The following is a 13,952-nucleotide window of genomic DNA, read 5'->3' as shown; positions in this document are numbered from 1 at the left end:
GCCATGCATTGCGGTCTCGCGAGAAGATGATGTAGCGGTCTCACAAGAGCGCTACGTCATCATCTCACGAGACCGCAATGTATTCTTCTGACCGGAGCGTCGCAAGGAGCATCGCTAAACGCCTCGCCTGTATCCGGGGGCCGACGGAAGGGAGTATATAACTATTTTTATTTTAATTGTTTTTTTTAACAGGGATATTGTGCCCACATTGCTATATACTACGTGGGCTGTGTTATATACTACGTGGGCTGTGTTATATCTGTTATATACTACGTCTCTGTGCTATATACTACGTGGGCTGTGTTATATACTGCGTGAGCTGTGTTATATACTGCGTCTCTGTGCTAAATACTACGTGGGCTGTGCAGTATATTATGTGGCTGTGTTATATACTACGTGGGCTGTGCTATTTACTACGTAGCTGTGCAATATACATGGCTGGGCAATATACTACATGGCTGTGCTATATACTAAGTGGCTGTGTTATATACTACGTGGCCTGTGTTATATACTACGTGGCCTGTGTTATATACTACGTGGGCTTTGTTATATACTGTTTGTTGTGCTATATACTGTGTGGGCTGTGCTATATACTACATGGGCTGTTATACACTGTGTGGGCTGTGTTATATACTATGTGGACTGTGCTATATACTACGTGGGCTGTGTTATACACTGCTTGGGCTGTGCTATATACTGCGTGGGCTGTGCTATATACTACATGGGCTGTGCTATATACTACGTGAGCTGTGCTATATACTACGTGGGCTGTGCTATATACTATGTGGCTGTATTCTACATGGCTGTGCTATATGCTACGTGGGCTGTGCTATATGCTACATGGGCTGTGCTATATGCTACTTGGGCTGTGTTATATACTACGTGCCTGTGCTATATGCTACGTGAGCTGTTTTATATACTGCGTGGCCTGTGCTATATGCTACGTGGCTATGCAATATACTACGTGGCTGTGTTATATACTACGTGGCCTGTGTTATATACTACACGGCCTGTGTTATAAACTACGCAGCCTGTGTTATATACTATGTGGGCTGTGTTATATACTGCATTTGCTGTGCTGTATACTGCGTGGGCTGTGTTATACACTATGAGGGCTGTGCTATATACTTCGTGGGCTGTTATACACTGCGTGGGCTGTTATATACTACGTGGGATGAGCTATATACCACTTTATAAATAAACTACATACATATTCTAGAATACCCCATGCGTTAGAATTGGGCCACCATCTAGTATAGATATATTTATAGATAGATACAGCTATAGATAGATAGATAATACCAAGCCCGATGTTTAGTAATAAACATAATTAAATGGTACATAAAGAGTTAAATAAAGACACACACACACACAATATCTGCTTTAGGCCCGGTCACACTTGCGAGAAACTCGCATGAGTCTTGCACCTCAATACCCGGCATCTGCTACAGATGGATCTGGATAAGTTGGAAACTTGGGCTGAAAGGTGGCAGATGAGGTTTAACAATGATAAATGTAAGGTTATACACATGGGAAGAGGGAATCAATATCACCATTACACACTGAACGGGAAACCACTGGGTAAATCTGACAGGGAGAAGGACTTGGGGATCCTAGTTAATGATAAACTTACCTGGAGCAGCCAGTGCCAGGCAGCAGCTGCCAAGGCAAACAGGATCATGGGGTGCATTAAAAGAGGTCTGGATACACATGATGAGAGCATTATACTGCCTCTGTACAAATCCCTAGTTAGACCGCACATGGAGTACTGTGTCCAGTTTTGGGCACCGGTGCTCAGGAAGGATATAATGGAACTAGAGAGAGTACAAAGGAGGGCAACAAAATTAATAAAGGGGATGGGAGAACTACAATACCCAGATAGATTAGCGAAATTAGGATTATTTAGTCTAGAAAAAAGACGACTGAGGGGCGATCTAATAACCATGTATAAGTATATAAGGGGACAATACAAATATCTCGCTGAGGATCTGTTTATACCAAGGAAGGTGACAGGCACAAGGGGGCATTCTTTGCGTCTGGAGGAGAGAAGGTTTTTCCACCAACATAGAAGAGGATTCTTTACTGTTAGGGCAGTGAGAATCTGGAATTGCTTGCCTGAGGAGGTGGTGATGGCGAACTCAGTCGAGGGGTTCAAGAGAGGCCTGGATGTCTTCCTGGAGCAGAACAATATTGTATCATACAATTATTAGGTTCTGTAGAAGGACGTAGATCTGGGGATTTATTATGATGGAATATAGGCTGAACTGGATGGACAAATGTCTTTTTTCGGCCTTACTAACTATGTTACTATGTTACTATGTTACTGCTGCCAGCACTCAGGACTGGAGCGTTCAGCTGTGTAGAAAACATGCAGCCGAGTGCTCTGTTCTCGAGTGCCGGCGGCAGCAGTGCTGGGTATTGATGCGAGAGACTCGTGGAAGTTTCTCACAAGTGTGACCCCAGCCTTAAATGCAATATCTGTTTAATGTATAAAAAAATGACATGGGCTCTCTGGCACCATTTTCTGTGCCAGAGAGGGAAAGCCAGCGACTAGGGGCCAATGTTTATAGCCTGGGAAGGGGTTTATACCCATGGATCTTCCCAGGCTATGAATATCAGCCCGCAGCTGCATATTTAACCTTTACAGGCTATTTAAATAGTGGGACCCCCCAAAAAACAACGTGGAGTCCCCCTATACTTAATAGCCAGAAAAGGCTATGCAGACAGTTGCGAGCTAATATTCATAGCCTAGGAAGGGACCATGCATATTGTTCCCCCAACTACAAACACCAGCATTCAACCGCTCCAGAAATGATGCATCTGTAAAATGCGCCAATTCTGACACTTAGCCTCTCTCTTCCTACTGCCCTGTAATGGTATCATATGGGGTATTAGGGGGTTAATGTCACCTTTGAATTGTAAGGTGACATCAAGCCGGCCAAGTAATGGAGAGGCATCAATAAGACACCTATTCATTACTAATCCTATAGTTGTTAATGGGGTAAATAAACACACACACATGCAGAATAAAGTATTTTAATGAAATAAAACACCACACAGTTTTGGCATCTTTATTATATTGGTAATCCATGCGATGCCCTCGATCTCCTGGAAAAAAAGAAAAAATAATAAAAAACACAAATACTCCCTGGTCTGACACAGTCCATTTAATAAAGAGTGTCCTATGACGATCTCCCCTATAGAGCTGTCACATTAGAAGATGTGATAGCTCTATAGGCTTTCAGTGACACACTGACAGGAGACAATAGCTCCTGCAGTGTTATCACTGAGGGTTTAATGGCCTATCCCTTTACGGCACGGTGCCGCAAGTGACAGTATGAACTCTGCAGTCACCGTGGCGGAGGGATACAGTGCGATACTAGAACTAAACCTTCGGTCATTGTATCCTGGAGCTCCTGGAGAGCGGTCTCATCTGCCGATGTGACAGCTCTACATGGGGGATCGTCATGGGATACTCGTTATTAAATATTAAATTTTTTTCCAGGTGATCGATGGCTTCGGGGGCTAGGTGTATGGTGAGTATATACTGTATGTGTATATGTATGTTATATATCTGTGTATGTTTTTTTTCAAACTTGAACACAGTAGCCCGGATGATGGGACTACTGCTGTCCCATCATCTGACTACCTGTCACAGTAGCAGGCATAGCCGGATGGGACTAGTAGTCCCATCAGACGATGCCTGCCTACACACTGACACAGACACACACACAGCCCCGCACACCCACACAAAGCCACGCATACACAGACTCACACAGCCCCACAAGATGCAATGGACGTCAATGGGTGCAGAAACGCTGCAGAGCCGCAAAAAAGAATTGACATGCTGCGGGGGAAAAAAAAAAGCTGTGATTCCGCTCATTTTTTTCCGCAGCCCACTAAATGTCAATTTTACATAGACTAACATTGCTTGTGCACTACACTGCGGATTTTATGCAATTCCGCGCCTCCAAAAATGCTGCGAATCCACATCTGAATCTGCAACATGTGCACGTAGCCTTAATGTGTCATGGTATCATAATCTCAGCAGAAAGTAACTGACCAGAACTGTCACTCAAGGTGGGCACCCTTTCCTCCATCAACAAGGAAGTGAGGAGACTGCAGAGTTGGTAGATGCGTAATTCACAACTTGAGAATAACCCTTTAAGTTCAAGACTAGAGATGAGAGAACATTTCAAGGTTCGGTTCGGTTCAGCAAATGTCCCGATGATCCCCAAACATGTTCGGCAAAAAATTCGATGAACATATCCGAGCCCCAATGGGAGGCAAAACCAAACAAATTAAAGGAGTCTGTGTCATTCTTTCAATTAAAGGACTTTATTCTGCGTGTGTGATTATTTACAATATAACTATAGGATTAGTAATGGATAGGCGTCTTATAGATGCCTCTCCATTACTAACCCATGGGCTTGATATCACCGCTGGACAATACAGAGGTGACATCAACCCCACAAATATGAAACCCACCACCACAGGGCAAGTGGGAAGAGCCGGGCAAAGCGCCAGAATTGGCACATTTAATATATGCACCTTTTCTGAGGCAGCTGCAGTCTGCTCTTTTTCGGTTGTGGGGGGGAGGGGTGTAATATCCATGGGCCATTACCAGCCAGAGAATACCAGACCCCAGCTGTCTGCTTTAGCTTGGCTGGTTGACAAAAATGGGAAACCCACACCATTTTTTAAACTTTATTTAAATAATTAAAAAATATGGTGTGGGGACCCCTCTATTCTTGATAACCAGCCTTGCTAACAGCTGAGGGTTGAAGCCCGCAGCTGTTAGTTTTGCCTGGCTGGTTCTCAAAAATACAGGGGAACCCCAAGTCATATTTTTTACTATTTATTTATAGTTCAGGTGGCAGCTGATGAATACTCCCATCAGTTTCCTCCTCTACCTGTTAAAAAATTAAATACAACTCTCGTGAGCAGGTGACTGTGATGTGAGATGTCTTCACTTCAGCACCCAGTGCCTGGGCACAGCGCGGACAGTACCGCTGATTTCCAGGTGCAGGTACATGTTGCACAGATGAGACATGGATGTCATCAGTGTGCACATGTGCGGGATGTTTTGAAAGAGCCCTTAGGGAACGCGATCATTTACCGACTTTTGACGATTCTTAGGAAAAAAGCTCTGGAATCTGAACATGAATCCGAATGTGCCACGTTTGTGCCGAATTTGAGATTGGTGAACGTTTTTCGAATAAGTTTGCTTATCTCTTTTCTTACTCTTGTGCACTCAAAGTACTAAAGAAACACATAATTGCGGTATATTCTATACACAGATCTGTTGATGTTTTTCATATAACAGGATTTCACATTTATTACAAACTAGCTGAAGAGCCCAGTGTTGCCTGGGCATAGTAAATATCGGTGGTTAGTTATAGCACCTCACTTCTCTTATTTTCCCATCACGCCTCTCATTTTCCCCCTCACATCTCTCATTTTCTCCCTTACACCTTTCATTTTCCCCCTCACTCCTCTCATTCCTCCCTGACACTTGTCATTTTGACCTCACATCTGTCATTTTCCGATCACTCTACTATTTTCCCTCACGCCTCTCATTTTGCACTCACACCTTTTCATTTTCACCTCACACCCATTTTCACCTCACACCTCTCATTTTCCCCTCAGTATATACATGTTTGTCATCTCCCTTATATATAGTATACACCTGTATGTAATTTCCTGTATATAGTATATACCTGTATGTCATCTCCCCTGTAAATAGTATATACCTGCTGTATGTCATCTCTTCCTGTATATTGTATATACCTGTGTCATCTCCTGTATATAGTATATACCTGTATGTCATCTCCCCTGTATATAGTATATACCTGCTGTATGTCATCTCCTCATCTATATACTTATGTGCCATCTCCTCTTTTATATAGTATATACCTGTATGTCATTTCCTCCTGTATATAGTATATACGTGTGTCATCTCCTCCTGTATATAGTATATACCTGTGTGTCATCTCCTCCTGTATATAGTATATACCTGTGTGTCATCTGCTCCTGTATATAGTATATACCTGTGTGTCATCTCCTCCTGTATATAGTATGTACCTGTATGTCATCTCCTCCTGTATATAGTGTTGTGAATTCTGTGGTCAAGCTCCCTCCTGTGGTCATGAGTGGTACTTCGGCTGGTTCTGTCTATGAGCTTCCGCTGGTGGATGTGAGTGGGGCTGCGGCTTCTGAGTTTCCTTCCTCAGGTGACGAGGTTAAGTCGTTAGGTGCTGCTCTATTTAACTCCACCTAGTTCTTTGTTCCTGGCCTCCAGTCAATGTTCCAGTATTGGTCTGGCTCTCTCCTGGATCGTTCTTGTGGCCTGTCTGCCCTGCATAAGCTAAGTTCTGCTTGTGTTACTTTTGTTTGCTATATTTTCTGTCCAGCTTGCTATATTGGTTTTTCTTGCTTGCTGGAAGCTCTGAGACGCAGAGGGAGCACCTCCGTACCGTTAGTCGGTGCGGAGGGTCTTTTTGCCCCTCTGCGTGGTTGTTTGTAGGTTTTTGTGTTGACCGCAAAGCTATCTTTCCTATCCTCGGTCTATTCAGTAAGTCGGGCCTCACTTTGCTAAATCTATTTCATCTCTGTGTTTGTATTTTCATCTTTACTCACAGTCATTATATGTGGGGGGCTGCCTTTTCCTTTGGGGAATTTCTCTGAGGCAAGGTAGGCTTATTTTTCTATCTTCAGGGCTAGTTAGTTTCTCAGGCTGTGCCGAGTTGCATAGGGAGCGTTAGGCGCAATCCACGGCTACCTCTAGTGTGGTATGATAGGATTAGGGATTGCGGTCACCAGAGTTCCCACGTCTCAGAGCTCGTCCTATGTTAGTAACTATCAGGTCACTTTGTGTGCTCTTAACCACTAGGTCCATTGTGGTTCTGAATCACCTGTTCATAACAATATAGTATATACCTGTGTGTCATCTGCTCCTGTATATAGTATATATCTGTGTGTCATCTCCTCCTGTATATAGTATATATGTGTGTCATCTCCCCTGTATGTAGTATATACCTGTGTGTCGTCTCCTCCTGTATATAATATATACCTGTGTGTCATCTCCTCCTGTATATAGTATATACCTGTGTGTCATCTCCTCCTGTATATAGTAGATATCTGTGTGTCATCTCCCCTGTATATAGTATGTACATGTATGTCATCTCCTGTATATAGTATGTACCTGTATGTCATCTCCTCCTGTATATAGTATATACCTGTGTGTCATCTCCTCCTGTATATAGCATATACCTGTGTGTCATCTCCCCTGTAAATAGTATACACCAGTGTGTCATCTCCTCCTGTATATAGTATATACCTGTGTGTCATCTCCCCTGTATATAGTATATATGTGTGTGTCATTTTCTGTATATAGTATATACCTGTATGTCATCTCCTCCAGTATATAGTATATACGTGTGTCATCTCCCCTGTATATAGTATATACCTGTGTCATCTCCTCCTGTATATAGTATATACTTGTGTGTCATCTCCCCTGTATATAGTATGTACCTGTATGTCCTCTCCCCTGTATATAGTATATACCAGTGTGTCATCTCCCCCTGTATATAGTATATACCTGTGTGTCATCTCCCCTGTATATAGTATATATGTGTGTGTCATCTCCTCCTGTATATAGTATATATCTGTGTGTCATCTCCTCCTGTATTAGACCTCGTTCACACGTTATTTGCTCAGTATTTTTACCTCAGTATTTGTAAGCTAAATTGACAGCCTGATAAATTCCCAGCCAACAGGAAGCCCTCCCCCCTGGCAGTATATATTAGCTCACACATACACATAATAGACAGGTTATGTGACTGACAGCTGCCGTATTTCCTATATGGTACAGTTGTTGCTCTTGTTGTTTGTCTGCTTATTAATCAGATTTAAATTTTTGAAGGATAATACCAGACTTGTGTGTGTTTTAGGGCGAGTTTCATGTGTCAAGTTGTGTGTGTTGAGTTGCGTGTGGCGACATGCGTGTAGCAACTTTTTTTGTCGAGTTGCATGTGACAGGTTAGTATAGCAAGTTGTGTGCAGCAAGTTTTGCGCATGGCGAGTTTTGCACGTGGCGAGTTTGCTTTTTGAGTATGTGCAAGTTTTGTGTGAGGCAACTTTTGCATGTGTTGCAACTTTTGTGCATGTGGCAATTTTTAGGCGTGTGCAAGTTTTGCGTGTGGCGAGTTTTCCATGAGGTGAGTTTTGCACGTGTGGCGAGTTTTGCGTGAGTCTGGTTTTACATGTGGCGAGTTTTGAGCGGCGACTTTTATGTTTCGACTTTTATGTGGCGAGGTTGGTGTATGTGTGGTGAAATGTGTGCTGAGGGTGGTATATGTGTTCAAGCACGTGGTAGTGTGTGGCGCATTTTGTGTGTGTGTTTATATCCCCATGTGTGGTGAGTATCCCATGTCGGGGCCCCACCTTAGCAACTGTACGGTATATACTCTTTGGCGCGATCGCTCTCACTCTTTAAGTCCCCCTTGTTCACATCTGGCAGCTGTCAATTTGCCTCCAACACTTTTCCTTTCACTTTTTTCCCCATTATGTAGATAGGGGCAAAATTGTTTGGTGAATTGGAACGCGCGAGGTTAAAATTTCGCCTCACAACATAGCCTATGACGCTCTCAGGGTCCAGACGTGTGACTGTGCAAAATTTTGTGGCTGTAGCTGCGACGGTGCAGATGCCAATCCCGGACATACACACATACATACATACATACATACACACATTCAGCTTTATATATTAGATTGAATATAGCAATCAAGCAACAAATACTTTACATTTCACATTTGCTTACTATTAGACAATAGAGCTTTATTTTATTTGAGGTGAACAGGGATAGTAAGTAACTAATTTCTTTTTTGTTAATTTTAAAGGTGCCTGAACCCTCCATCATTTCTCCTCACCTACCTCCGGACACTCCCCCCCATTATGTCAGTAATGAAATACCTGAAAATTCTCCAGCTTTCCAATCTCCTTTGCCTTTCATTGATAGCCCAACTAGAAGGCGAAACTGGAGCAGGAGAGTAATAAGTAATAGAACTGAGGAAACTTCTGACAAATCTGAAAACACAATGCTTCCCATGTGGTAAGTGTTATCTTTCTGGACTGTTTGATTTAGTGCGAGCCATCCTTATGTGACTGTATTCTTTGCTGCTTTACCATATTTTCTGGAGGACTCCCCTAACATTCATATGCCTTAGGCTACGTTCACACTAGCGTTGTGCGCCGCTGCGTCGGCGACGCGACGCACAACGCACCGAAAAACGCGTGCAAACGCACGCAAAAACGCTGCGTTTTTCGACACGTGCGTCGTTTTTTGACGAAAATCGGACGCAAGAAAAATGCAACTTGTTGCGTTTTCTTGGTCCGACGCTAGCGTCAAAAAAGCGCACGTGTCAGAAAACGCAACAAGCAAAAACGCATGCGTCCCCCATGTTAAACATAGGGGCGCATGACGCGTGCGTCGCCGCTGCGTCGCCCGACGCTAGCGCGACGCACACTAGCCGAACGCTAGTGTGAACGTAGCCTTAATAAGAATACGGAAAAGGCTATATTGACACGTTTCATTTTGCTATGTTTTTTTAATGCAAATTTTAAGCTGCATTTTACAGTACTAGCAAAAGCTATGACATTTCCAAAATCTCATGCCCACATTGTTATTTTTTTTTTTACTTAATTGGAAAACTGATGCATTTTTGAAAACTGCAGAATGTCACTTCAATCAGTGTTTTTCAGTATTTTTGCAGCATATTTTCTCCCATAGAAAGCAATGAGTAAGTGCATAAACGCAGTTATCAGGTTTTGCTTCTTTTTCAGTACAAAAACCTAAGGAACTTGCATCATGCTTTTTTACCACTAAATGTTATCATCATGCACAAGAGGCAGTAAAAAATCAGCAAAAAATCTGCAAAAACAAAGAAAAACCTGCTTTTATAAGCAGCTTCTTTACTGCCAAGAGAGAGCAGGTTTTGCCTGTCGAGAAAAACGCAGGAAAAACGCAACGTGTGAATAATAATAATAATAATCTTTATTTTTATATAGCGCTAACATATTCCGCAGCGCTTTACACACATTATCATTGCTGTCCCCATTGGGGCTCACAATCTAAATTCCCTGTCAGTATGTCTTTGGAATGTGGGAGGAAACCAGAGTGCCCGGAGGAAACCCACGCAAACACGGAGAGAACATACAAACTCTTTGCAGATGTTGTCCTTAGTGGGGCTTGAACCCAGGACTCCAGCGCTGTGCTAACCACTGCACCACCGTGCTGCCTGACATAGCCTAAGACATTTCTGCACCATTTCTGTATCTCTTGGCAGGAAAACGCAGCATCGTTGCGTTTTTTGATGTGTTTTTTCCTGCGTTGTTTTCGCTGCTTTCAATGAGTGAAAAAGGCAGGCAATTAAAGAAGTGACACACTGCAGATTATTTCCTGCACCAAATCTGCAAGTCGAAAATACTCAACGTGTGCATGACACTTCCGGTTTCTCATTCACTTTGTTGGCATTAGGTTTTTCTTCAGGTTTTGTGACAAATCCGCACAGGAAAAAACTCGACAAAACGCACCAAATCTGCAACGTGTGCACACAGCCTTAGGCTGCCGTCACACTATCAGTATTTGGTCAGTATTTTACATCAGTATTTGTAAGCCAAAACCAGGAGTGGAACAATTAGAGGAAAAGTATAATAGAAACATATGCACCACTTCTGCATTTATCACCCACTCCTGGTTTTGGCTTACAAATGCTGATGTAAAATACTGACCAAATACTGCTAGTGTGACGGCAGCCTAAAGGTATCTTCACACTGAGCGACGCTGCAGCGATACCGACAACGATGTCGATCGCTGCAGCGTCGCTGGAGAGCTGTCACACAGACCGCTCTCCAGCGACCAACGATGCCGGTAACCAGGGTAAACATCGGGTTACTAAGCGCAGGGCCGCGCTTAGTAACCCGATGTTTACCCTGGTTACCAGCGTAAAAGTTAAAAAAAACAAACACTACATACTTACCTTCCGCTGTCTGTCCCCCGGCGTTACAATCTGATTTTTCACACCTAGCATCCAATTTACATCCGAATGCAGTGCGATTGCTATCCGATCGTAATGCGATTTTAACATGTGCTTTTACATACAGCAATTCTCTATGTCATTTACACATCTTTTTCAAAGGAAATATTCTTCAAAACACATATATATGATAGATGGCATAAAAGCCAGCAATTCATGTGCCGCGTATAGTAAAATCACAGAGTGACAGGTTAGACTAGATAGAATGAATATATATATATATATATATATATATATATACTAGCTATTGAACCCGTTCTATGCCCAGGTGGCGAGCATTTATATTGGTATATGGTCTCCATCCTGTCATTTGCTGCTCCATCCTGCGTCCCCATCCTGTCATGTGCTCCCATCCTGCACCCCCGTTCTGTCATGTGCTGCTCCATCCTGCGCCCCCGTTCTGTCATGTGCTGCTCCCATCCTGCGCCCCCGTTCTGTCATGTGCTGCTTCCATCCTGCGCCCCCGTTCTGTCATGTGCTGCTCCCATCCTGCGCCCCCGTTCTGTCATGTGCTGCTTCCATCCTGCGCCACCGTTCTGTGATGTGCTGCTTCCATCCTGCACCCCCGTTCTGTCATGTGCTGCTCCCATCCTGCGCCTCCATTCTGTCATTTGCTGCTCCCATCCTGTCATGTGCTGCTCCCATCCTGCGCCCCCGTTCTGTCATGTGCTGCTCCCATCCTGTGCCCCCGTTCTGTCATGTGCTGCTCCCATCCTGTGCCCCTGTTCTGTCATGTGCTGCTCCCATCCTGCGCCCCCGTTCTGTCATGTGCTGCTCCCATCCTGCGCCCCCATTCTGTCATGTGCTGCTTCCATCCTGCACCCCCGTTCTGTTATGTGCTGCTCCCATCCTGCGCCCCCGTTCTGTCATGTGCTGCTCCCATCCTGCGCCCCTGTTCTGTCATGTGCTGCTCCCATCCTGCGCCCACGTTCTGTCATGTGCTGCTCCCATCCGGCGCCCCCGTTCTGTCATGTGCTGCTCCCATCCTGCGCCCCCATTCTGTCATGTGCTGCTTCCATCCTGCAGCCCCGTTCTGTTATGTGCTGCTCCCATCCTGCGCCCCCGTTCTGTCATGTGCTGCTCCCATCCTGTGCCCCTGTTCTGTCATGTGCTGCTCCCATCCTGCGCCCCCGTTCTGTCATGTGCTGCTCCCATCCTGCGCCCCCGTTCTGTCATGTGCTGCTTCCATCCTGCGCCCCCATTCTGTCATGTGCTGCTCCCATCCTGCGCCCACGTTCTGTCATGTGCTGCTCCCATCCTGCGCCCCCGTTCTGTCATGTGCTGCTCCCATCCTGCGCCCACGTTCTGTCATGTGCTGCTCCCATCCTGCGCCCGTTCTGTAATGTGCTGCTCCCATCCTGCGCCCCCTGTTGTGAATTCTGTTATCAAACTCCCTCCTGTGGTCATGAATGGTACTTCGGCGAGTTCTGCCCATGGACTCCCTCTGGTGGCTATGAGTGGAGCTGCTGGTTCTGAGGTTCCTTCCACAGGTGACTTAGTTTATTCTTTGGCTGGCTGCTCTATTTAACTCCACTCAGATCGTTACTCCATGCCAGCTGCCAATGTTCTTGTACTGGTTCAGTTCGTTCTTGGATCTTTCTGGTGACCTGTCTACTCCAGCAGAAGCTAAGTCCCTGCTAGTTAATTATTTGTTCATTGTTTTCTTGTCCAGCTTGCTATCATGATTTTGCCTTGCTAGCTGGAAGCTCTGGGATGCAGAGTGGCACCTCCGCACCGTTAGTCGGTGCGGGGGGCTTTTTGCACACTCTGCGTGGTCTTTTTGTAGTTTTTGTGCTGAACGCAAAGATACCTTTCCTATCCTCAGTCTGTTTAGTAAGTCTGGCCTCCTTTGCTGAAACCTGTTTCATTTCTGTGTTTGTGACTTTCATCTTAACTCACAGTCAATATATGTGGGGGGCTGCCTTTTCCTTTGGGGAATTTCTCTGAGGCAAGGTAGGCTTTATTTTCTATCTCTAGGGCTAGTTAGCTCTTAGGCTGTGAAGAGGCGTCTAGGCAGAGTTAGGTACGCTCCACCGCTATTTCTAGTGTGTGTGATAGGATTAGGGGTTGCGGTCAGCAGAGCTCCCACTTCCCAGAGCTTGTCCTGTGATAGTTTAACCATCAGGTCGTTCCGGGTGCTCCTAACCACCAGGTCCATAACAGTACAGCTGGCCCAAAGTGTTAATGCATCTCAATGGAGGGATAAGAGAAGTTCTGAGACCCTTTTTTTTTCTCTGCAGTGTGTTTTGTCTTTTTTTTCCCCTTAACCTCTGGGTGGTTCAGAACACAGGTGTATATATGGACATTCAAGGTCTGTCCTCTGGTGTGGATCATCTCACTGCAAGGGTACAAAACATTCAAGATTTTATGGTTCAGAATCCGATGTTAGAGCCTAGAATTCCAATTCCTGATTTGTTTTCCGGGGATAGATCTAAGTTCCTGAATTTCAAAAATAATTGTAAACTGTTTCTTGCTTTGAAACCCCGCTCCTCTGGTGACCCCGTTCAACAAGTAAAGATCATTATTTCTTTGTTGCGTGGTGACCCTCAAGACTGGGCATTTTCCCTTGCGCCAGGAGATCCTGCATTGCGTGATGTAGATGCGTTTTTTCTGGCGCTTGGATTGCTTTATGATGAACCAAATTCAGTGGATCAGGCAGAGAAAATCTTGCTGGCTTTGTGTCAGGGTCAGGATGAAGCGGAGGTATATTGTCAGAAGTTTAGAAAGTGGTCTGTGCTTACTCAGTGGAATGAGTGTTGTTGTGAATTCTGTGGCAGAGCTCCCTCCTGTGGTCACAAGTGGTACTTCGGCTGATTCTCTCTGTGAGCTTCCGTTAGTGGAGGAGAGTGGTACTG

The 13,952-nt window shown here is 44.7% G+C and overlaps 1 protein-coding gene across 7 annotated transcripts in view; it reads left to right on the top strand.

The window, feature by feature from the left end:
- Positions 1 to 13,952, top strand: part of LPIN3 (lipin 3) — a 214,447-nt gene that overhangs the window by 167,064 nt on the left and 33,431 nt on the right. For all 7 annotated transcript variants that reach the window (XM_069752294.1, XM_069752295.1, XM_069752292.1 and 4 more), the window contains one exon: positions 8,902 to 9,113. In XM_069752294.1, the coding sequence (XP_069608395.1) occupies positions 8,902 to 9,113 (212 nt within the window). The remainder of the gene's footprint in view (positions 1 to 8,901; positions 9,114 to 13,952) is intronic.

Source organism: Ranitomeya imitator, chromosome 2, assembly GCF_032444005.1.
Source record: "Ranitomeya imitator isolate aRanImi1 chromosome 2, aRanImi1.pri, whole genome shotgun sequence".
Taxonomy (NCBI): domain Eukaryota; kingdom Metazoa; phylum Chordata; class Amphibia; order Anura; family Dendrobatidae; genus Ranitomeya; species Ranitomeya imitator.
This window is presented reverse-complemented; position numbering and strand designations above follow the sequence as displayed.